This window comes from Salmo salar, chromosome ssa18, assembly GCF_905237065.1.
Source record: "Salmo salar chromosome ssa18, Ssal_v3.1, whole genome shotgun sequence".
NCBI lineage: Eukaryota > Metazoa > Chordata > Actinopteri > Salmoniformes > Salmonidae > Salmo > Salmo salar.
The window spans coordinates 1,725,745-1,751,749 of record NC_059459.1 but is presented as its reverse complement, the minus strand read 5'-3'; the positions used below and the strand labels follow the sequence as shown (position 1 = coordinate 1,751,749).

General features: G+C 40.6%; 1 protein-coding gene across 3 annotated transcripts in view; it reads left to right on the top strand.

Annotated features, from left to right (window-relative positions):
- smoc2 (SPARC related modular calcium binding 2) overlaps positions 1-26,005 on the top strand; it is an 81,868-nt gene that overhangs the window by 44,820 nt on the left and 11,043 nt on the right. For 2 of the 3 annotated variants that reach the window (XM_014154436.2, XM_045700636.1), the window contains exons 8-10: positions 4,645-4,831; positions 4,978-5,034; positions 5,719-5,801. In XM_014154436.2, coding sequence (XP_014009911.2) covers positions 4,645-4,831; positions 4,978-5,034; positions 5,719-5,801 — 327 coding nt within the window. The remainder of the gene's footprint in view (positions 1-4,644; positions 4,832-4,977; positions 5,035-5,718; positions 5,802-26,005) is intronic. The other variant, XM_045700637.1, reaches the window with a different exon arrangement.

Here is a 26,005-nt window from a genome sequence, read left to right as displayed (position 1 = left end):
TAATTGTTATGCTTTTTGTGAACGTTTATCGTGAGTAATTTAGTAAAATGTTAGCGAATTCCCGGGAAGTTTGCGGGGGTATGCTAGTTCTGAACGTCACATGCTAATGTAAAAATCTGGTTTTTGATATAAATATGAACTTGATTGAACAAAACATGCATGTATTGTATAACATAATGTCCTAGGGTTGTCATCTGATGAAGATCATCAAAGGTGAGTGCTGCATTTAGCTGTCTTCTGGGTTTTGGTGACATTATATGCTGGCTTGAAAAATGGGTGTCTGATTATTTCTGGCTTGGTACTCTGCTGACATAATCTAATGTTTTGCTTTCGTTGTAAAGCCTTTTTGAAATCGGACAGTGTGGTTAGATTAACGAGAATCTTGTCTTTAAATGGCTGTAAAATAGTCATATGTTTGAGAAATTGAAGTAATAGGATTTTTAAGGTTTTGAAAATCGCGCCACAGGCTGGCAGTGGCTGTTACGTAGGTGGGACGCAAGCGTCCCACCTAGCCCATAGAGGTTAGATTCCCCAGCTACAATAAATGCGACCTCAAGATATGCAGGTTCCAGTTGGCACAAAGTCCAATGTAGTTCCTTGAGAGCTGTCACGGTGTCGGCTTGAGGGGGAATATACACGGCCATGACGATGAACAAAAATAATTATTTCAGGAGGTAATGCGGTCAGCATTTGATAGTGAGGTATTCCAGATCGAGAGAACAAAAGGACTTGAGATCCTGTATGTTATCACAATCACACCATGAGTAGTTAATCATGAAATACACCTCCGCCTTTCTTCTTTCTGGAGTGATCTTTCTTCCTGTCCGCTCGATGTACGGAGAACCTAGCTGGCTGTATGGACGAGGGTAGTATATCAGGCGCAAACTATGATTCCGTGAAACAGAGTATGTTACAGTCCCTAATGCCTCTCTGGAAAGAGATCCTCGCCCTGAGCTTGTCTACTTTATTGTCCAGAGACTGAACATCAGCAAGTAATATACTCGGAAGCGGTGGATAGCATACACGCCTCCTGAGTCAGAATAAAAGCCCACTCCATATTCCTCTTCTCCGTCGCCGGCGTCTTGCAGCAGCCCCTGGGATGAGTGGAAATGCCTCGGGGGGGGGGTACAAATAAAGGTTCCAATTCAGAAAGTCGGATTACCGGTTGAAATGCTGGTGAGTGACCGCTGATCTAATATCCAAAAGTTATTATGGGCTGTAGGTAATAATGTAAGAAATAACAACCATACAAATCAAAATACTGCATGTCTGTCGGGCACTCTTGATTTACCTCTGCTACCTTCTGGTTCCTCCTCTGTGGGGGTCTAGGGTCTGATGCTGCTGTTAGTCACAGAATGTGGATAGTTTCACGGCCCCTCCTCTGCAGTGCAGGGGCGGTTCCTCCTGCAGGCAGAGGAGGGTCGTCAGTGATTGGAGCTGGCGTGATTGGAGCCACCTGGGCTCAGGGTATTTAAACTTGCTGCTTCACTAACCACTCCCTCTCTCTCCCTGCTCCTCCAGGTATGATCCTGTTTTGTTTGTTCCTTTGTAGGTTAACTTAGTTTCCACTCAGTCATGTTCACAAACACAGATTCATGCATCCATGCACCTTACCTACACCCTACATTATGACATTTCCACAACTCATTACTTTTTCTTTGTTTAAAGTTAATCTTACATCTAGACGTTCCGCTAGCGGAACACCTGCTCCAATATCCAATGATAGGCGTGGCGCGAAATACAAACTCCTCGAAAATCCGAAAACTTCAATTTTTCAAACATATGACTATTTTACACCATTTTAAAGACAAGACTCTCCTTTATCTAACCACACTGTCCGATTTCAAAAAGGCTTTACAGCGAAAGCAAAACATTAGATTATGTCAGCAGAGTACCCAGCCAGAAATCGACACCCATTTTTCAAGCTAGCATATAATGTCACAAAAAACAAAACCACAGCTAAATGCAGCACTAACCTTTGATGATCTTCATCAGATGACACTCCTAGGACATTATGTTATACAATACATGCATGTTTTGTTCAATCAAGTTCATATTTATATAAAAAAACAGCTTTTTACATTAGCATGTGACGTTCAGAACTAGCATTCCCACCGAACACTTCCGGTGAATTTACTAAATTACTCACGATAAACGTTCACAAAAAAAAAAAAAAATTGTTTTAAGAATTATAGATACAGAACTCCTCTATGCACTCGCTATGTCCGATTTTAAAATAGCTTTTCGGTGAAAGCACATTTTGCAATATTCTAAGTAGAAAACCCGGCATCACAGGGCTAGCTATTTACACACCCACCAAGTTTAGCACTCACCAAAGTCAGATTTACTATAAGAAAAATGTTATTACCTTTGCTGTTCTTCGTCAGAATGCACTCCCAGGACTTCTACTTCAATAACAAATGTTGGTTTGGTCCCAAATAATCCATAGTTATATCCAAATAGCGGCGTTTTGTTCGTGCGTTCAAGACACTATCCGAAAGGGTAAATAAGGGTTACGCGCCCGACGCGTTTCGTGACAAAAAAATTCTAAATATTCCATTACCGTACTTCGAAGCATGTCAACCGCTGTTTAAAATCAATTTTTATGCCATTTTTCTCGTAAAAAAACGATAATATTCCAACCGGGAAAGCGTGTTTAGGTTCAAAGAAAGAGAAAGTAAAAACATGGGATCCCCTCGTGCACGAGCCTCAGTCTGATGGCCCTCTGATCGACCGCCATCCAAACGCGCTAAAGTTTTTCAGCCAGCAGCTGGAATTACATCATTCAGCTTTTTCCCGGGTTCTGAGAGCCTATGGGAGCCGTAGGAAGTGTCACGTTACAGCAAAGATCCTACATTTTCTTTAAACAGTGCCAAGAAGCCCAAGGAATGGTCAGAGAGGGTACTTCCTGTTTGGAATCTTCTCAGGTTTTTGCCTGCCATATGAGTTCTGTTATACTCACAGACACCATTCAAACAGTTTTAGAAACTTTAGGGTGTTTTCTATCCAAAGCCAATAATTATATGCATATTCTAGTTTCTGGGCAGGAGTAATAATCAGATTAAATCGGGTACGTTTTTTATCCGGCCGTGAAAATACTGCCCCCTAGCCATAACAGGTTATTGTGCTTCTTCTTGAGCCACTCCTTTGCTGCCTTGGCTGTGTGTTTTGGGTCATTGTCATGCTGGAATACCCATCCACAACCCATTTTCAATGCCCTGGTTGAGGGAAGGAGGTTCTCACCCAAGATTTGACGGTACATGGCCTCATCCATCGTCCCTTTGATGCGGTGAAGTTGTCCTGTCCCCTTAGCTGAAAACACCCCCAAAGCATAATGTTTCCACCTCCATGTTTGATGGTGGGGATGGTGTTCTTGGGATCATAGGCAGCATTCTTCCTCCTCTAAACACTGCGAGTTGAGTTGATGCCAAAGAGCTCCTTTTTTTTCTCATCTGACCACAACACTTTCACCCAGTTGTCCTCTGAATCATTCAGATGTTCCTTTGCAAACTTCAGACGGGCATGTATATGTGCTTTCTTGAGCAGGGGGACTTTGCGGGCGCTGCAGGATTTCAGTCCTTCACGGCATAGTGTGTTACCAATTGTTTTCTTGGTGACTATGGTCCCTGCTGCCTTGAGATCATTGACAAGATCCTCCCGTGTAGTTCTGGGATGATTCCTCACCGTTCTCATGATCATTGCAACTCCATGAGGTGATCTTGCATGGAGCCCCAGGCCGAGGGAGATTGACAGTTCTTTTGTGTTTCTTCCATTTGCGAATAATTGCACAAACTATTGTCACCTTCTCACCAAGCTGCTTGGCGATGGTCTTGTAGCCCATTCCAGCCTTGTGTAGGTCTACAATCTTGTCCCTGACATCCTTGGAGAGCTCTTTGGTCTTGGCCATGGTGGAGAGTTTGGAATCTGATTGATTGCTTCTGTGGACAGGTGTCTTTTATACAGGTAACACGCTGAGATTTGGAGCACTCCCTTTAAGAGTGTGCTCATAATATCAGCTCATTACCTGTATAAAAGACACCTGGGAGCCAGAAATCTTTGTGATTGAGAGGGGGTCAAATACTTATTTCCCTCATTAAAATGCAAATCAATTTATAACATTTTTGACATGCGTTTTTCTGGATTTTTTTCTTATTCTGTCTCTCACTGTTGAAATAAACCTACCATTAAAATTATAGACTGATCATTTCTTTGTCAGTGGGCAAACGTACAAAATCAGCAGGGATCAAATACTTTTTACCTCACTGTACTCTATAGGCATTCAATTGAAAATACCCACATAAAAAAAAATCCCACTTCCTTGATGGATTTTCCTCAGGTTTTCACCTGCTATATCAATTCTGTTATACTCACAGACATTATTCTAACAGTTTTGGAAACTTTAGAGTTTTCTATCCATATCTACCAATTATATGCATAGCCTAGCTTCTGGGCCTGAGTAACAGGCAGTTTACTTTGGGCACGCTTCTCATCTAGATGTCGAAATACTGCCCCCAAGACATAAGATGTTAAATGAATCTTCTCCAGGTGTACTGTGTGTGGGTGTCTATATACCAAGGTGGACCATCTCCACTGCGCTGACTTGATCTGTTCTCGCTGCTTATCCTCTTACCCCTGACCCCTCAGCCTCGTCATGTGACCAGGAGCAGCAGTCGGCCCAGGAGGAAGCGCGGCAGCACAAGAACGAGGCGGTGTTCGTGCCCGACTGTGCCCAAGGGGGCCTCTACAAGCCTGTCCAGTGTCACCCGTCCACCGGGTACTGCTGGTGCGTGCTGGTGGACACTGGGCGGCCCATTCCTGGCACCTCCACCAGGTGAGAGACTGGTACTGCCCTCCTTGGCAGTACAGCTACAATACACCTGACAGGGGGCTGGAGCTGGAAGTTTTCAACCTGTATTACAGTAGGCTATCGATATATCGTCTTATTGGGTACCCTGCTTTGTGTCCTGCTTTGTATAGTGTACGTCCTGAAGCTTCCAAGTGTACAGATGCAACTACATACCAACGCACATGCAGGTACATACAGAATGCCCTCACATCCACATTTCCTATAGAGTCCAATCACACATTAAACTGAGTGCCAGTCACCAGTAGCTAAGCGGTCCATCATGGGCACTGCTGTGTGTGTGATTGAGTGGTTGGTGAGGTTGAGTGTGGGGTTCAGGGGTCAGCGAGGCTGGCAGAGAAGGGGCATGCGTGCGGGTACAGTTTTAATGAGTGGGGGGAAGGATGCAGAGCTGGGTATCGGATTAACAAGGCCCCAGGCAGGGCGCCAGACAGCGCATTAGTCTGTTCTTGGCCAGGACGCATGGCACAGCAGTGGCAATCGGGGCTTCACTCTCTCGCATTTTCCAAGGGAGGGCATGAAAGACATCCCTGTGTCCCACGCTCTCTGTTTCCCTGTTTCTCTCTATCTCACACACAATTTCCTTTCTCTTTCTCTCTTTCTCTCATCTCACTATCACTGTTCCTCTTTTCTCTCTTTTCTCTCTTTTCCCTCTTTCCCCTCTTTCCCCTCTTTTCCCTCTTTCCAAGTTGCAGATAAAGTATTTAGCCACAGTAATATTTCTAGATTAAGTGGGACTTTAAACTGCTGACATTTGATTGCATGGGGAGATGGGGGATGAATTATAGCATTGTTAATTTAACCATAAGAGTGAACTGAACAGCATTAATAGTTCTTTACATTGTGTATCACAGATATGAGCAACCAAAGTGTGATGGCAACGCCAGAGCCCATCCCACCAAACCGAAGGACCATTACAGAAGCAGACATCTTCAAGGTGGGTCTGGGTGGATGAAGTCTACATGGTCTCTTTCCTCTTTCCTATCCGGAACACATTGTGGAATCTTAATCCTAACCATTAATATGGGCACGTATTTCATCCGAACGTGAAAATACTGCCCCCTACACGTAAGAAGTTAAACTTGTCTATGACCCTAACTATGCTTTGTGACCTATAACTAATATATCACTATATAGTGATATTTTATTGTGTTAGAAAATAAGATCAAAATTGGTTTAATTGTCATTTTTTTGTCAACAATCTACACAAAAATACTATGTGGAAGAAGATTAATAGAAATTAAATAACTAAAATATAGTTGCATAATTATTCAGCTCCCTGAGTCAATAGATGTTAGAAACAGCTTTGTCATTGATTACAGCTGTGAGTCTTCTTGGGTGTCTATAAGAGCTTTGAACAACTGGATTGTGTAATATTTGCCTATTATTCTTTTTAAAATTCTTTACGCTCTGTCAATATGTTGGGGATCATGGATAGACAGCAATTTTCAAGCAGATTTAAGTCAAAACTGTAACTTGGCCACTCAGGAACATTCACTGTCTTCTTGGTAAGCAACTCCAGTGTAGATTTGGCCTTGTGTTGTAGTTTATTGTCCTACGGAAAGGTGAATCCCTCTCCCAGTCTCTGGTGTAAAGCAGACTGAAGCAGGTTTTCTCTAGGAGTTTGCCTGTGCTTAGCTTCATCCTGTTTATTTTTATCCTGAAGCTCCCCAGTATTTGCAGATAACAAGCATACCCATACCATGATTCAGGCACCACCATGCTTGAAAATAAGGAGGCAGTTACTCAGGGATGTGTTGTGTTGGATTTGTCCCTAACATAAGGCTTTGCATTAGGCCAAAAAGTGTATTCCTTTGCTGTGTTTTTGTTTCTTCAGTATTACTTTAGTACCTTGTTGAATACAAGATGCATGTTTTGGAATATTTTTATTCTGTATATTTGTATTCTTCTTTTCACTCTGTCATTTAGGTCATTATTGTGGAGTAACTACAATATTGTTGATCCATCCTCAGTTTTCCCCCATCACAGTCATTGAATGTTTTAAAATCACCAATTGCCTCATGGCTTCCACTCATGACATCCCCTAAGCAGTTTAATTCCTGTCCTGCAGCTCAGTTCAGAAGGACTATATCTTTGTGTCTGGGTGATTTAACCCTTGTGTGGTGTTCATGTTTTTGTTATTCATCCAATGTTTGCGGGTCTGATGGATCCACAACATTAATGGGTTTTTAAAACAATACAGTCGTAACAATTTACGTAAAAATACTTAATACTTAGATGTTGGCTTATATCAATTACGAGCAATATAGACAACATACATGGTTCATATTTGCTATTTACCTCATCTAGATCACATGTATAAATAAAAGTGCTAATAGAAAACACCATAAAGTTTCTAAAACTGTTTGAATGGTGTCTATGAGTATAACAGAACTCATATGGCAGGCAAAAACCTGAGAAGATTCCTTACAGGAAGTGACCTGTCTGACAAGTTCTTGTTCTTCTTGGCGCTCTTTAATGAAAACTGAGGATCTTTGCTGTAATGTGACACTTCCTACGGCTCCCATAGGCTCTCAGAAGGTGGGAAAAAGCTGAATGATGTAATTCCAGCCACTGGCTGAAAAACATTAGCGCTTTTGATAAGTGCTCTATCAGAGGACAATGGGACGGAGGCGCGTGCACGAGTCGACCCCATGTTTTTATTTTCTCTCCCTTTGAACCTAAACACGCTTTCCCGGTCGGAATATTATCGCTTTTTTTACGAGAAAAATGGCATAAAAATTGATTTTAAACAGCGGTTGACATGCTTCGAAGTACGGTCATGGAATATTTAGAAATCTTTTGTCACGAAATGCGTCGTGCGCGTCACCCTTCTTTACCATTCGGATAGTGTCTTGAACGCACGAACAAAACAGAGGATATTTGAACATAACTATGGATTATTTTGAACCAAACCAACATTTGTTATTGAAGTAGAAGTCCTGGGAGTGCATTCTGACGAAGAACAGCAAAGGTAATAACCTTTTTCTTATAGTAAATCTGACTTTGGTGAGTGCTAAACTTGGTGGGTGTCTAAATAGCTAGCCCTGTGATGCCGGGCTATCTACTTAGAATATTGCAAAATGTGCTTTCACCAAAAAGCTATTTTAAAATCGGACATAGCGAGTGCGTAGAGGAGTTCTGTATCTATAATTCTTAAAATAATTGTTATGTTTTTTGTGAACGTTTATCGTGAGTAATTTAGTAAATTCACCAGAGGTTTACGGTGGGTATGCTAGTTCTGAACGTCACATGCTAATGTAAAAAGCTGGTTTTTGATATAAATATGAACTTGATTGAACAAAACATGCATGTATTGTATAACATAATGTCCTAGGGTTGTCATCTGATGAAGATCATCAAAGGTTAGTGCTGCATTTAGCTGTGGTTTGGGTTTATGTGACATTATATGCTAGCTTGAAAAATGGGTGTCTGATTATTTCTGGCTGGGTACTCTGCTGACATAATCTAATGTTTTGCTTTCGTTGTAAAGCCTTTTTGAAATCGGACAGTGTGGTTAGATTAACGAGAGTCTTGTCTTTAAAATGGTGTAAAATAGTCATATGTTTGAGAAATTGAAGTAATAGCATTTCTAAGGTATTTGAATAACGCGCCACGGGATTCAACTGGCTGTTGAGTAGGTGGGACGATTTCGTCCCGCCTACCCTAGAGAGGTTAACCACCATAAATTATAAACTTATGAAATAAGTTATGAAGTTCATCATAACTTATTTCATCTGCCTTTAAATGCTTTTCCGCATTCTGGTTGTGGTAGAACGTAATATATCATCTCGTGACTCCAAGTTTAATTCGTCATGGTGCATTTCAACCGCAATTATGACTATCTATTTCACCAACAAAAAAATTATCGTAACTTCTCTAGAGTATTTTGTTTTGTCGACATTTGGGAAATTTTACAGACAAAATTGCTGTTTTTTTGCATTAGGTAATTCATCCGCATGAAATGGTTGGATGGAAACCTGGTTACTTTAACCTGTTGGGTCTAGGGGGCAGCATTTGCACGTCTGGATAAAAAAAATGTACCCGATTTAATCTGGTTACTAATCCTACCCAGTAACTAGAATATGCATATACTTATTATATATGGATAGAAAACACTCTAAAGTTTCTAAAACTGTTTGAATGGTGTCTGTGAGTATAACAGAACTCATTTGGCAGGCAAAACCCTGAGACATTTTCTGACAGGAAGTGGATACCTGATGTGTTGTATTGACTTTAAACCTATCCCATTGAAAAACACAGGGCCTTAGGAATATTTTGGCACTTCCTATTGCTTCCACTAGATGTCACCAGCCTTTACAAAGTGTTTTGAGTCTTCTGGAGGGAGATCTGACCGAACAAGAGCCATGGAACGATGATGTCCCATTAGACACCTGGCGCGCGAGTTCATGTTGGGTACCCTCGTTCCAATACGTTATAAAAGAGTATGCATTCGTCCACCTTGAATATTATTCATGTTCTGGTTAAAAAAGGCCCTAATGATTTATGCTATACAACGTTTGACATGTTTGAACGAACGGAAATATATTTTTTCCCCTCGTTCATGACGAGAAGTCCGGCTGGCTTACATCATGTGCTAACGAGACGGAGATTTTTGGACATAAATGATGAGCTTTTTTGAACAAAACTACATTCGTTATGGACCTGTGATACCTGGAAGTGACATCTGATGAAGAGAATCAAAGGTAATGGATTATTTACATAGTATTTTAGATCTCCCCAACATGACGTCTAGTCTGTATCGCAACGCGTATTTTTCTGGGCGCAGTGCTCAGATTATTGCAAAGTGTGATTTCCCAGTAAGGTTATTTTTAAATCTGGCAAGTTGATTGAGTTCAAGAGATGTAAATCTATAATTCTTTAAATGACAATGTAATATTTTACCAATGTTTTCTAATTTTAATTATTTAATTTGTGACGCTGACTTGACTGCCGGTTATTGGAGGGAAACGATTTCCTCAACATCAATGCCATAGTAAAACGCTGTTTTTGGATATAAATATGAACTTGATAGAACTAAAAATGCATGCATTGTCTAACATAATGTCCTAGGAGTGTCATCTGATGGAGATTGTAAAAGGTTAGTGCATCATTTTAGCTGGTTTTATGGTTTTGGTGACCCTGTCTTTGACTTGACAAAACATTACACACAACTCTTGTAAATGTACTGTCCTAACATACTCTAAATTTATGCTTTCGCCGTAAAACCTTTTTGAAATCGTAAAACGTGGTTAGATTAAGGAGATGTTTATCTTTCAAATGGTGTAAAATAGTTGTATGTTTGAAAAATTTGAATTTTGACATTTATTTGGATTCAAATTTGCCGCTCTTGAAATGCACCTGCTGTTGATGGAGTGCACCACGGGTGGCACGCTAGCGTCCCACCTAGCCCCAAGAGGTTTTAAGTAACATGTAAGTAATATGTCAGTTTAGGTGACATATTACTACATAATGGTTAGATATGACTATTTTGACATTCTAATGAGACCATGTTGGTTTCACAGCAGTTTACCCTGTCTGCTGATCCCAACACAAGGGGCAGAAACACAGTGCCTGTGTGTGTGTTTGTTGACATCATTAGTGTTTATCCATGAAATGCTTGACGCAGGCTGGCTTGATATTTCCCACAACCCCTCACATTGTGTGTGTGTGTTTGTGTGTGATAGAGAGGAGACAGATGCTAATTAGTGAGGTATGTAATTAGTGACTGACAGGGAGAGATGTGAAATAGGCGGGTGACAGGAATCGCCAGTTGAGGATGGAAGAGTGTGAGAGAGGGAAAGATAATGAAGGACAGGAAGTATGGGGGATACCATGGATAGTTAGTGGAAGATGGATGAACAACAGGGATAGATCGGTGTGGGCAGAAGAAATCCCAAGAGGGACTCATAGTTTTGGGTGGCACTGGTTGGTTTTTAGGCCTAGGTTTAAAAAAAAAAAAAAAAAATTGTACAGGAATGCTATTCAGTACAGATTATATTGAACTTAAAGTATCTGCTGTAAAAATATTCAGTGTTTCCCATATGAAATTGTTACCAAAAGTAAGATGAGTTGGCTACAGGAAAATATTGTTGATACTTGACAGGAAATTACAAAAGTTACATATTGGTTACCTTACTCTGTATGTAGTCTTTGGACACATCCATGCTTTGGTTTTGTCACCTTTAGTTTCCGTCACCTTCAGCATTTTAGTTTAAAAACCAAAGTTAGCATTTGATGAGAGCAGCCAGGTAAACAAAACCAAATCATGGATTGCTGTCTCTTCTTAAAGGGTAAGGGAATCATATGAAATGTTTTGAATTTGGGTGAACTATCCCTTTAACCTGTTAGGACTAGGGGGCAGTATTGACACGGCTGGATAAAAAACGTACCCGATTTAATCTGGTTACTACTCCTGCCCAGTAACTAGAATATGCATATAATTATTGGCTTTGGATAGAAAACACTCCAAAGTTTCTAAAACTGTTTGAATGGTGTCTGTGAGTATAACAGAACTCAAATGGCAGGTCAAAACCTGAGAGATTCCTTTACAGGAAGTGGCCTGTCTGACCATTTATTGTCTTTCTTTGACATCTCATTCAATTACAAAGGATCTCTGCGGTAACGTGACACTTCCCACGGCTCCAATAGACTCTCAGAGCCCGGGAAAAACCTGAATGTCGTCATTTCAGCCCCAGGCTGAAACACATTATCGCCTTTGTCAAGTGGCCGATCAAGGGACTGTGGGCTTAGGCGCGTGCACTGGCTGCCCCCGTCTTTGTGTTTTTTCCTCTGTTTTCCGAAAAGGAGATTCCCGGTCGGAATATTATCGCTTTTTTACGAGATAAATTGCATAAAAATTGATTTTAAACAGCGGTTGACATGCTTCGAAGTACGGTAATGGAATATTTAGAATTTTTTTGTCACGAATTGCGCCATGCGCACGACCCTGATTTACCATTTCGGATAGTGTCTGGGACGCACGAACAAAACGCCGCTATTCGGATATAACGATTGATTATTTTGGACCAAACCAACATTTGTTATTGAAGTAGCAGTCCTGGGAGTGCATTCTGACGAAGACAACAAAAGGTAATCAAACTTTTGTAATAGTAAATCTGATATTGGTGAGTGCTAAACTTGCCGGGTGTCTAAATAGCTAGCCCGTGATGGCTTGGCTATGTACTGAGAATATTGCAAAATGTGCTTTCACCAAAAAGCTATTTTAAAATCGGACATATCGAGTGCGTAGAGGAGTTCTGTATCTATAATCCTTAAAATAATTGTTATGCTTTTTGTGAACGTTTATCGTGAGTAATTTAGTAAATTGTTAGTAAATTCCCCGGAAGTTTGCAGGGGGTATGCTAGTTCTGAACGTCACATGCTAATGTAAAAAGCTGTTTTTTGATATAAATATGAACTTGATTGAACAAAACATGCATGTATTGTATAACATAATGTCCTAGGTGTGTCATCTGATGAAGATCATCAAAGGTTAGTGCTGCATTTAGCTGTGGTTTGGGTTTATGTGACATTATATGCTAGCTTGAAAAATGGGTGTCTGATTATTTCTGGCTGGGTACTCTGCTGACATAATCTAATGTTTTGCTTTCGTTGTAAAGCTTTTTTGAAATCGGACAGTGTGGTTAGATTAACGAGAGTCTTGTCTTTAAAATGGTGTAAAATAGTCATATGTTTGAGAAATTGAAGTAATAGCATTTCTAAGGTATTTGAATAACGCGCCACGGGATTCCACTGGCTGTTGAGTAGGTAGAGAGGTTAACCTTAACGTTTTTTATCCGGCCGTGCAAATACTGCCCCCTACCCTAGAGAGGTTAATTCATCTGTAAACCCAGCCCCTTATGGGATGACAGCCATTTGAATAGTGTGTAAGATTCAGACCAAGGGAGCTTGGTCAGTAGTGTGTTTAGCGTTGGGCAGCTTTAGGTAAACAATGAAGCAGGAAAAATGGCATAATCTACTGATCTGGTTTAATAAGGCGCTTTTAGGAAAGCCGATTGACACTGCTTTCACAACTGTGTTAAAAGACGTCTGCCTTGAAAACAGCTTTCATTCTTATTCACACTCCAGGCAGCACGCAAAAACAAATAAAAAAGAATAAATATAATATTCTCAACACCAGACAGCCTCTGATACATGGGCTACATATAGACAGAGGGGCCCTGTTTCACTCACTCGGATGCTTTCTGCTTTCTCAGGTGAGATAGTTTCAGCAGCGAGGTAGAAGCGAAGTGAGAGGGCTCACTCACACCAAAATTTGTCCAGAATACACCCAATGCGTTTCTATAGGCTTAATATGCAGCCCTAAGCTTGTCGCCTGCCTTCCCGCCTTTGGGACAACTACTCCCATTGTTAGTGCGGAGATATGAGCATTTCGGCATTACATACAGATTTCTGATTTCAGCCACTTGTGAATTGGAAAGGAAAGTTGGCGGGTGCACAGCACACTGTTCGGATGCTGGCTTGCCCTAAAGTGAATTGATGTTTTTCCAAAGTTATATAGTTACTTCAGTCGAAATACAATTATTCAAAATACTTAACCAGAGAGCATGACTTAGCCATAGAGAATCATTAGCTTATTTTAAAAATTAGCTGTGGAATATTTAAAATCACAAGCATGTAGGCCTATGCCAATTTGGGAAGCCGGCAATCAGCAATTTGGCAGCACACATGGCAAAAGGCCTAGCTGAGTATTGAGTTGCGGCTGTCAGTGAAAAGCATCTAAAATATGTGTGAAGATAATGTCTTGAGTATAATTTAAAATGTCGAGACAAGAACGGGAGGGGTGTGTAGCTAAGATATGGCAAATCTCTCTTCAGAATGCATATATTCAGCTGTCCAGAATGCCCTCAGCTGTCTCCCTCTAATTCTTTCGCATTCATTGTGTGAATTATTTGCTCTTACATTGTTTAATTTTGTAAATTTCCAATTACGTGTCACAAGTTTGCCTGGTAAATGTACCATTAATCCCCATCATTTAGTTACGTTTTTTAACATTTGATTTATTTCACCTTTATTTAACCAGGTAGGCCAGTTGAGAACACGTTCTCATTTACAACGGTGACCTGGCCAAGATAAAGGATAGCAGTGCGACACAAACAATAACACAGTTACACATGGAATAAACAAACATACAGTCAATAACTGTGATGGCGAGATCATGGAACGGGCAGTCCTTCCCCGGGAGGAAGAGCAGCTCCGTCTTGCCGAGGTTCAGCTTGAGGTGGTGATCCGTCATCCACACTGATATGTCTGACAGACATGCAGAGATGCGATTCGCCGCCTGGTTATCAGAAGGGGGAAAGGAGAAGATTAATTGTGTGTCGTCTGCATAGCAATGATAGGAGAGACCATGTGAGGATATGACAGAGCCAAGTGACTTGGTGTATAGCGAGAATAGGAGAGGGCCTAGAACAGAGCCCTGGGGGACACCAGTGGTGAGAGCGCATGGTGCGGAGACAGATTCTCGCCACGCCACCTGGTAGGAGCGACCTGTCAGGTAGGACGCAATCCAAGCATGGGCCGCGCCGGAGATGCCCAACCCGGAGAGGGTGGAGAGGAGGATCTGATGGTTCACAGTATCAAAGGCAGCAGATAGGTCTAGAAGGATGAGAGCAGAGGAGAGAGAGTTAGCTTTAGCAGTGCGGAGAGCCTCCGTGACACAGAGAAGAGCAGTCTCAGTTGAATGCCCAGTCTTGAAACCTGACTGATTAGGATCAAGAAGGTCATTCTGAGAGAGATAGCAGGAGAGCTGGCCAAGGACGGCACAGTTCAAGAGTTTTGGAGAGAAAAGAAAGAAGGGATACTGGTCTGTAGTTGTTGACATCGGAGGGATCGAGTGTAGGTTTTTTCAGAAGGGGTGCAACTCTCGCTCTCTTGAAGACGGAAGGATAATATAATTGGTAGATGTGGATAGAAAACACTCTCAGCTTCCAAAACTGTTAAAATAATGTCTGAGTATAACAGAGCTAATATGGCAGGTGAAAACTTGAAGAAAATCCATCCAGGAAGTGAGATTTTTTTGATGTGGGTATTTTCAGTTGAATGCCTGTAGAATATCTAATGGGTTAGGACCCAGATTGCATTTCCTTTGGCTTCCACTAGATGTCAACAGTCTTTAGACATTGTTTCAGGCTTATTTTCTGAAAAATGAAGAGGAGACCTCTCTGTCAGTGGACTGAGGAAGAATGCAGAGCTGGTTGCGCGCGTGACCGAGTGTGCACCCTTCGTTGTTTTTCCTTTCTATTGAAAATGCTATTGTCTGGTTGAAATATTATTGATTATTTAGACTGCACCAGAAAGGTTATTAAACATTCATGAAAATACAAGTGTCTTACATCGTTTAAAAGCTTAACTTCTTGTTCACATTATTTTTGAATGACTACCTCATCTCTGTACCCAACATAAACAATTATCTGTCAGCTCCCTCAGCCTAGCAGTGAATTTCAAACACAGATTCAACCAGAAAGACCAGGGAGGTTTTCCAGTGCCTCGCAAAGGGCACTTATTGATAGGTGAGTTAAAAAAAGCAGACATTGAATATCCCTTTAATGTTTTGCTTTCGTTGTAAAGCCTTTTTGAAATCGGATAATGTGGTTAGAAGTTTTTGGATTTCTGAGGTGTTTGTAATTCGCGCCACGCTCTATCATTGGATATTGGCGAGGCGTTCCACTAGCGGCACATCTAGATGTAAGAGGTTAAATAAAAAAATAAGCAAAAACATTTGGTGTTAGCCAGAAGCATGTGGGAGACTCCCCAAACATATGGAAGAAGATACTCTGGTCAGATGAGACTAAAATTGAGCTTTTTTGGCCATGAAGGAAAGCACTATGTCTGGCACAATCCCAACACCTCTCATCACCCAGGGAATACCATCCCCACAGTGAAGCATGGTGGTGGCAGCATCATGCTGTGGGGATGTTTTTCATCGGCAGGGACTGGAAATCTGGTCAGAATTGAAGGAATGATGGATGGCGCTAAATACAGGGAAATTCTTTAGGGAAACCTGTTTGTCTTCCAGAGATTTGAGACTGGGACAGAGGTTCACCTTCCAGCAGGACAATGACCCTAAGCATACTGCTAAAGCAACACTCAAGCGGTTTAAGGGGAAACATTTAAATGCCATGGAATGTCCTAGTCAAAGCCCAGACCTTAATCCAATTGAAAATCTGTGGTATGACTTAAAGATTGCTGTACACCAATGGAACTAGTCCAACTTGAAGGAGCTGGAACAGTTTTACCTTGAATGGGCAATTATCCCACTGGTTAGACATGTCAATCTTATAGAGACATACCCCAAGAGACTTGCAGCTGTAATTGCTGCAAAAGGTGGCTCTACAAAGTATTAACTTTGGGGGGGTGAATAGTTATGCACGTTCAAGTTTTCAGTTTTTTTGTCTTATTTCTTTGTTCTTCAATGTGGTAGGCATGTTGTGTAAATCAAATGATACAAACCCCAAAATAATCCGTTTTATTTCCAGCTTGTAAGGCAACAAAATAGGAAAAATGCCAAGGGGGTGAATATCTTCGCAAGCCACAGTAGTTACCAACAAAAAAACTAAAACCTTTACGATGATGTTTATGTTAACATGAAGGAATTAAAAATAATATCTCTTTTTTTATACTAGTGGTGCTGAAAATGTGGACTCAATAGTAAAATATTCAAACATTCGTGATAAAATTGAATTGCCAGTTTGATCTTGATGGATTTTTGACCATTTTCAATGATGTTGACTACTTTAAACGCCTTCGTCTCCAGAACTGCTAGACCGACCGACACAAAATTTTTCAAGACTCTTGCTAATACAATATGGCGGCAATAAGCAAATGAGCTTGTGAATGTTTTTTCCTGTTCAACAGTGCCCCCATGTGGCCGAAGTGAACCATAGTTGACACATTAGCTAGACTCATATCCTTTAGCATGTGTGCCAAATTTAATCACTCTGAGTCAAACAGATCAAGAGATATAAACATGTGCCCGTTATAGCTCCACCGTGTCTTCGAGGTGAATATGTTTGCATTTGTTGAGTCTTGACACTGTTTCGAACATGTGTACCAAGTTTGGTTACAATGAGAATATCTGTGTCTGATTTATACGCATGAATGTGCCAGACCACACCCACATTAATGTTTATTGGTCAGTATTATCCATGATGTTTGACATACTAGTCTGGAAAATATTGGGTTCAGAGACCTTGGTACAAACACTGAGTGTACAAAACATTAAGAACACCTGCTTTTTCCATGACATTTAAAAAAAACAACATTTTAGTAGACGCTCTTATCCAGAGCGACTTACAGAAGTGAATGCATACATTTCATACATTTTTTTTCCATACTGGGCCCCCGTGGGAATCGAACCCACAACCCTGGTGTTGCAAACACCATGCTCTACCAACTGACCTTTTTTTTGCTCTACTTGTCCGAAGTAGAGATCCTGTGTGGTTTGTGACTTACCTAAAAGCACCATCCACAATAGCAATTCACACTCCCAATCCAATCAGATGAACACATGAAAACGACAAAAGAGAGACAATTACGTTAGCCAATGTCCACTAAATATTTCACAGTATATTATCCAATACCGAACATATAATTCTGTCGTAGATTGTTACATTGTGTCAGTTAGGGTTGGGTGATTTGGCCCAAAAAAATATGTCAAGCCCTGTGTGGTAGGAATAGGCTAATTACCCGGAATGTCACTAGTACGCTTCCCTTCTGTGAACTTCCATACTCCATTCTTTACTGCCCAATTTTTTTGTAGGTCTTTTTTTTTAGGTCTACTCATTGCTGAAGAATGAATAAAAAAGCTCATATACTGTAGAAGCAACAAGTCTTTCTATCTAAATATTTGAAAATGGACCAATTCCACCAGATAGGTTCAGCTCATACACCTTTGCCAAATACATTTAAACTCAGTTTTTCACAATTCCTGACATTTAATCCTAGTAAGAATTCCCTGTCTTAGGTCAGTTAGGATCACCACTTTATTTTAAGAATGGGAAATGTCAGAATAGTAGAGAGAATGATTTATCTCAGCTTTTATTTCATTCATCACATTCCCAGTGGGTCAGAAGTTTACATACACTCAATTAGTATTTGGTAGCATTGCATTTAAATTGTTTAACTTGGATCAAACGTTTCGGGTAGCCTTCCAAAAGCTTCCCACAATAAGTTGGGTGAATTTTGGCCCATTTCTCCTGACAGAGCTGGTGTAACTGAGTCAGGTTTGTAGGCCTCCTTGCTTGCACAAGCTTTTTCAGTTCTGCCTACAGATTTTCTAAAGGCTTGAGGTCAGGACTTTGTGATGGCCACTCCAATACCTTGACTTTGTTGTCCTTAAGCCATTTTGCCAAAACTTTGGAAGTATGCTTGGAGTCATTGTCCATTTGGAAGACCCATTTGCAACCAATCTTTAACTTCCTTACTGATGTCTTGAGATGTATATATCCACATAGGTTTACTGCCTCATGATGCCATCTATTTTCTGAAGCACAACAGTCCCTCCTGCAGCAAAGCACCCTCACAACATGATGCTGCCACCCCCGTGCTTTGGTTGGGATGGTGTTCTTCAGCTTGCAAGCTTCCCCCTTTTTCCTCCAAACATAACAATGGTCATTATGGCCAAACAGTTCTATTTTTGTTTCATTAGATCAGAGGAAGTGTCTCCAAAAAGTACAATCTTGGTCCCCATGTGCAGTTGCAAAGCGTAGTCTGGCTTTTTTATGGCAGTTTTGGAGCAGTGGCTTCTTCCTTGCTGAGCGGCCTTTCAGGTTATGTTGATATAGGACACGTTTTACTGTGGATATAGACATCTTTGTACCTGTTTCCTCCAGCATCTTCACAAGGTCCTATGCTGTTGTTCTGGGATTGATTTGCACTTCTCGCACCAAAGTACGTTCATCTCTAGGAAACAGAACGCGCCTCCTTCCTGAGCGGTATGACAGCTGCGTGGTCCCATGGTGTTTATACTTGCGTACTATTGTTTGTACAGATGAACTTGGTACCTTCAGGCATTTGGAAATTGCTCCCAAGGATGAACCAGACTTGTGGAGGTCTACAAATGTTTTTCTGAGGTTTTGGCTGATTTTCCCATGATGTCAAGCAAAGAGTCACTGAGTTTGAAGGTAGGCCTTGAAATATATCCACAGGTACACCTCCAAATGACTCACATGATGTCAATTAGCCTATTAGATACTTATAAAGCCATGGCATCATTTTCTAGAATTTTCCAAGCTGTTTAAAGGCACAGTCAACTTAGTGTATGTAAACTTCTGACCCACTGGAATTGTGATACAGTGAATTATAAGTGAAATAATCTGTCTGTAAACAATTGTTGGAAAAGTTACTTGTGTCATGTACAAAGTAGATGTCCTAACATACTTGCCAAAACTATAGTTTGTGAACAATACATTTGTGGAGTGGTTGAAAAACAAGTTTTAATAACTCCAACATAAGTGTATGTAAACTTCCGACTTCAACTGTAAATCATAAATCAGACAGTCACTGATATGATAACACAAAAGTAACCTAACTTTCAAAACACATTTCCACCACTGTTATTGTTGGAAAAGGTAGCTAGCGTTTATACATTTATCGAGAGCCCTGAAAAGTTAAGCGTGACGCTGTCACTGACTGACTTGTGAAGAGAAGCCAGTCAAACCACTTGGGGCAATTTGTATAAAGTGAGAATTCAGTGGAGAGAATGCATCTGTGATCAGTTTTACCAACCTACCAGGTTCCCCCCCTTATAGGCCTTAGCTAGGTGGCTAACACATTAGCTACTTTCCATTAGCTTTTAGCTATCAGACATCATGATGCTGCCACAAATGAATGTTCATGTCTATTCTAGTATTCTAACAGAGACCGATAGTAATGGTGTCTTTTGTTGCCATCTTTTTGAAGACACTAAATCCGGCATTGGTTCATTGAGCAAAGCCTATGGGAAAATTCATGGAGTTTTTAAAGGTTTTTGGATAAGCGCTGAAAATAAGGTCTGCGGTAAACACAGGCTTATGAGATCTGATATGTTTTGTTCTTTGAGATAACCTTCATCAGCTAACATCACCTTGTGAATTATTTTATATTTTATGTAATAAAAAACAATGCACAAAATAATTCATAAAGGTCATGTTTTCTGACGGATATTATCTCATAGAACAAAATATATAAGATCTCATAAGCATGTGTTAACCCTATTTTTTTCCCCATTCATTTTCCCCATTGGAACGGCTGAATGAACCAGAGGTAACTCATTTCCGGGTTTTAGGGCAACAAGCTGGCGAGCTCTATTGCTAATTCATTCTATGAAGAGCGTCTTTTTTCAACTGAACACAACATGAGTCACGTGGAGTGACTAATGGCTAGATTGCTACTGAAATGTTGCACTGTCAAAGCTTCCGCCAGACAGGCTATTTAAATGTTGATAATGTTACCATTGAAGTCCAACACTATCCACTAACGACCCTCTCAATGATATAAAACTGCTTACAAAAACACCAATCAATCATTTGTTATTTTGTTACTAATTAACATTAGCTTAATATCCATCTCTTGTTCATTGTAGCTAGCTAGCTACATACCATCAGAGATAATACTGCTACAAATACCAACAAACCCATTTGATTGAAATCTTCACTTTGAACACAAACATGTTAACTGGCACAACTTTCACATGCTTACCTTGATACCCACAATGCTCACGGACAACCAGGCAAATGTCCGATTTTTGGTTGTCTGATAAACTTTCACTGGGCAACATACTGTGCAGGCGTCAGCACTGTTTTTACTGTGACAGTGTTACAAAAACACTTTCATTTGTTGAATGTGGCCGTTGAAGATGTTCACTAAATTATCTATAAAACAGACACTTACAAATATAAATATATGTAACTTTTTCTCATTGTGATAACATTTGAGTGGATATAGGCAAATGCCAATCATATTTCAAGCATCATAACATGCACACGTGGCTCAAATAATTCCCATGGATCCAATAACATACTTTCTCTCTTCTGTGCTTTAGAAACCTCCTGCCTCATGTTAATGACCCAGTATAACTCAGTTTAACTGCATCCATTTATGTCACTCTGTAGCAGAAATATCCAAATCAGGACAAGTTGCCACAATTAATAAACAACCAGAAATTGAATGTTGGTTAGTAGTTCATGTACATACTTTTTGCCATATTTTGACCAATATAAAATCATTCACTAAATCTAAACCCAAGGATCAACAACTCTCTATCTTTCTTTTTCCTGAGCTCTTTAAACCTCCCTACTTTCAACCCACTGTCTTGCCTTCCGATGACCATGTATATCTAATACCTTTTCCGTCTTGCAATCTACAGCAATGAGTTGTAGATTGCAAATCTTTATTATGCTTGTTGCAAATCTTTATTATGCTTGTTGATTTAATGAAAAAGTCCTGCCCTATTTTCAATTCAGTTCCAGTGTGTTTGTGTGTGTGTTTATGTTTATAAGTGACGTGTGTTTCTGTGTGCCTACATCTGTATTCTTTACTATTTTTAATGATGTTGACTACTTTAAATGTCTTCTTCCTCAGAACCGCTGGACTGATCAGAACCAAATGTGGTATTTGCACAATTTTCCAAAACTCTAGCTGAAACAATGTCCGCTATGAGCCAATAAGCTTGCATTAATGTTTTTTCCTGTCCAACAGCGCAACAATGTTGCCAAACTCAACCATATTTGACAGGTTATTGAGACTCATATCCTTGAGCATGTGTGCCAAATTTCATCACTCGGGGTCAAACAAATCAAGAGCTATAAACACGTGCCTGTTATAGCGTCACCGTGTGGTCGATATGAATGTGCTTGCATAAGTTGAGGCTTCACATTATTTGGAACATGTGTACCAAGTTTCGCTACAATACAAATATCTGTGACTGATTTATATGAATTTGTGACAGACCACTCCCACTTGAGTGTTTATTGGTCAGTAGCAGCCATGTTGTTTGACATATATGCCTGGATTATAGTGCCTTTACAGACCTTGGTCCATAGATGCCATATATCAGGTTTTGTGACGATCGGTCATTCGGTGCCAGAGGAGTAGCATTTACATTTCTTTTCACAAAATTCAAAATGGTGGAAAATCCATCATGGCGGACTTTATTGATTTTGAGGCAAATTTGTTCCATATGAGGAACGGGACATATGGACTACATCTCATGGTCATATGGGGTGCAGGGGCTGACCTTTCAAAGTTTGCATTTTCAGTCGCTTGTTATAGTGCCACCATATGGCCAATTGGCATGGTATTGCATGAGAGAGTGTACCATATTGCTAATTTGCACAGTCTTGAGCCTTTTGATCTGACAGGAATTTGACATTTTTCACCAAAATGTCAGGGACATAATAATAATAATAATAACAATAATGAACTGGAACAAATACAATAGATTCACCAGCTTTGCTGCTGAACACATAATAATAATAATAATAATAATAATAATAATAATAATAATAATCAACGGCAACTAATAGAATAGGGTTCCATCAGCTTCGCAGCTTGAACCCTTTATAATAATAATGAACACCAACAAATAAAATAGTGTTTCACCAGCTTCGCAGATGGAACCCCTAAATATAGTTGCAAGCATCAATGCCAGGGTTCAAGCTGTGGGCCCATTGCGCCACCATCAGGACAAATTGGACACGTTTCTCTAGGAAGAGCGACTTCTGTACTCCTTACCACACGTGTCCAATATCACAACAAAAAATTTAACAGATCATATATTATGCACATTTTGGAACACATTTTATGATGTTAACTACTTTAAAATGTCTTCTTCTCCAGAACCACAAATACCAAATTTGGTATATAACATCTATGGATGCACATCTTCAAGACTATTGTTCAAACAATATTGCCGCAATAATCAATGATCTTATATTAATGATTTTTCCTGTCCAAGAGCGAACTGAGCCATACAGATTAGCTCGACTCTTATCCCAGCTTCGCTGCTGAACCCTTAAAACCTGTTGGGGCTAGGGGGCAGTATTTGCACGGCCGGATAAAAAAACGTACCCGATTTAATCTGGTTACTACTCCTGCCCAGAAACTAGAATATGCATATAATTAGTAGATTTGGATAGAAAACACTAAAGTTTCTAAAACTGTTTGAATGGTGTCTGTGACTATAACAGAACTCATATGGCAGGCCAAAACCTGAGAAGATTCCATACGGGAAGTGCCCTGTCTGACAATTTGTTGTCCTTCTGTTGCATCTCTATCGAAAATACAGCATCTGTGCTGTAACGTGACACTTTCTAAGGCTCCCATTGGCTCTCTAAAGCCTCCAGAAAGTGTAATGGGGTGTCTGCTGTCTCTGGGCGAAGAACAGCTGGAGAATTTGTGAGTGGTCAGCCTGGGGACAGTGACACTGTTCATGATAATTTTCTATTTATTTCTTTCAGCCTTTGAATGAATACAACGTCGCCCGGTTGGAATATTATCGCTATTTTACGAGAAAAATTTGATAAAAATTGATTTTAAACAGCGTTTGACATGCTTCTAAGTACGGTAATGGAATATTTTGTACATTTTTGTCACGAAATGCGCTCGCGCGTCACCCTTCGGAGAGTGATCTGAATGCACGAACAAAACGGAGCTATTTGAATATAACTATGGATTATTTGGAACCAAAACAGCATTTGTTGTTGAAGTAGAAGTCCTGGGAGTGCATTCTGACGAAGAACAGCAAAGGTAATCCAATTTTTCTTATAGTAAATCTGAGTTTGGTGAGGGTCAAACTTGGTGGGTGTCAAATTAGCTAGCCATGATGGCCGGGCTATGTACTCAGAATATTGCAAAATGTGCTTTCACCGAAAAGCTATTTTAAAATCTGACACGCGATTGCTTAAAGGAGTTCTGTATCTATAATTCTTAAAATAATTGCTATGTATTCTGTGAACATTTATCATGAGTAATTTAGTAAATTCACCGGAAGTTTGTGGTGGGTATGCTAGTTCTGAACATCACATGCTAATGTAAAAAGCTGGGTTTTGATATAAATATGAACTTGATTGAACAAAACATGCATGTATTGTATAACGTAATGTCCTAGGAGTGTCATCTGATGAAGATCAAAGGTTAGTGCTGCATTTAGCTGTGGTTTCAGTTTTTGTGACATATATGCTTGCTTTGAAAATGGCTGTGTGATTATTTTTGGCTGGGTACTCTCCTGACATAATCTAATGTTTTGCTTTCGCTGTAAAGCCTTTTTGAAATCGGACAATGTGGTTAGATTAACGAGAGTCTTGTCTTTAAAATGGTGTAAAATATTCATATGTTTGAGAAATTGAAGTTATAGCATTTTTGAGGTATTTGTATTTCGCGCCACGCGATTCCACTGGCTGTTGACTAGGGTATGACGCAAGCGTCCCACCTAGCCCGGGGAAGTTAATAATCAACGGCAACAAATACAATAGTGTTTCACCAGCTTCGCTGCTAAACTCCTAATGATTAACAGACAAATGTTCATAACAAGTGGCTATGGATGTAATATATCGAAATATCTGTTCAAAAAACATTTTGAAACATCAAATGTGACCATAAATGTGTGAAAAATTGCTTATTTTAGGGTATTTAAACAATTTACTTGTGTTACTAAAGGGTAATAAAATAAAAAAGTTGTACTGTGTGACACAGTGTTTTTTTGCCAGAGAGAGAGAGAATATGTTGGTTAAATGTATACAACAGATCAGGAGGGGATGGGGGGTCAGCATGTTAATAATCAAATCAAATCAAATTTCAAATTTATTTTTATATAGCCCTTCGTACATCAGCTGATATTCTCAAAGTGCTGTACAGAAACCCAGCCTAAAACCCCAAACAGCAAGCAAAGCATGTGAAAGAAGCACGGTGGCTAGGAAAAACTCCCTAGGAAAAACTCCCTAGAAAGGCCAAAAACCTAGGAAGAAACCTAGAGAGGAACCAGGCTATGAGGGGTGGCCAGTCCTCTTCTGGCTGTGCAGAGTGGATATTATAACAGAACATGGTCAAAATGTTAAAATGTTAAAATGTTCATAAATGACCAGCATGGTCAAATAATAATAATCATAGTAGTTGTCGAGGGTGCAACAAGCACGTCCGGTGAACAGGTCAGGGTTCCATAGCCGCAGGCAGAACAGTTGAAACTGGAGCAGCAGCACGGCCAGGTGGACTGGGGACAGCAAGGAGTCATCATACCAGGTAGTCCTGAGGCATGGTCCTAGGGCTCAGGTCCTCCGAGAGAAAGACAGAAAGAGAGAAAGAGAGAATTAGAGAGAGCATATTTAAATACACACAGGACACCGGATAAGACAAGAGAAATACTCCAGATGTAACAGACTGACCCTAGCCCCCCGACACATAAACTACTGCAGCATAAATACTGGAGGCTGAGACAGGAGGGATCAGAAGACACTGTGGCCCCATCCGATGATACCCCGGACAGGGCCAAACAGGCAGGATATAACCCCACCCACTTTGCCAAAGCACAGCCCCCACACCACTAGAGGGATGTCTCCAACCACCAACTTACCGTCCTAAGACAAGGCCGAGTATAGCCCACAACGATCTCCGCCATGGCACAACCCAAGGGGGGCGCCAACCCAGACAGGAAGACCACGTCAGTGACTCAACCCACTCAAGTGACGCACCCCTCCCATGGACGGCATGGAAGAACACCAGTAGGCCAGTGACTCAGCCCCTGTAAAAGGGTTAGAGGCAGAGAATCCCAGTGGAAAGAGGGGAACCGGCAAGGCAGAGACAGCAAGGGCGGTTCGTTGCTCCAGCCTTTCCGTTCCTCTTCACACTCCTGGGCCAGACTATACTTAATCATAGGACCTACTGAAGAGATAAGTCTTCAGTAAAGACTTAAAGGTTGAGACTGAGTCTGCGTCTCTCACATTGGTAGGCAGACCATTCCATAAAAATGGAGCTCTATAGGAGAAAGCCCTACCTCCAGCCGTTTGCTTAGAAATTCTAGGGACAATTAGGAGGCCTGCGTCTTGTGACCGTAGCGTACGTGTAGGTATGTACGGCAGGACCAAATCGGAAAGATAGGTAGGAGCAAGCCCATGTAATGCTTTGTAGGTTAGCAGTAAAACCTTG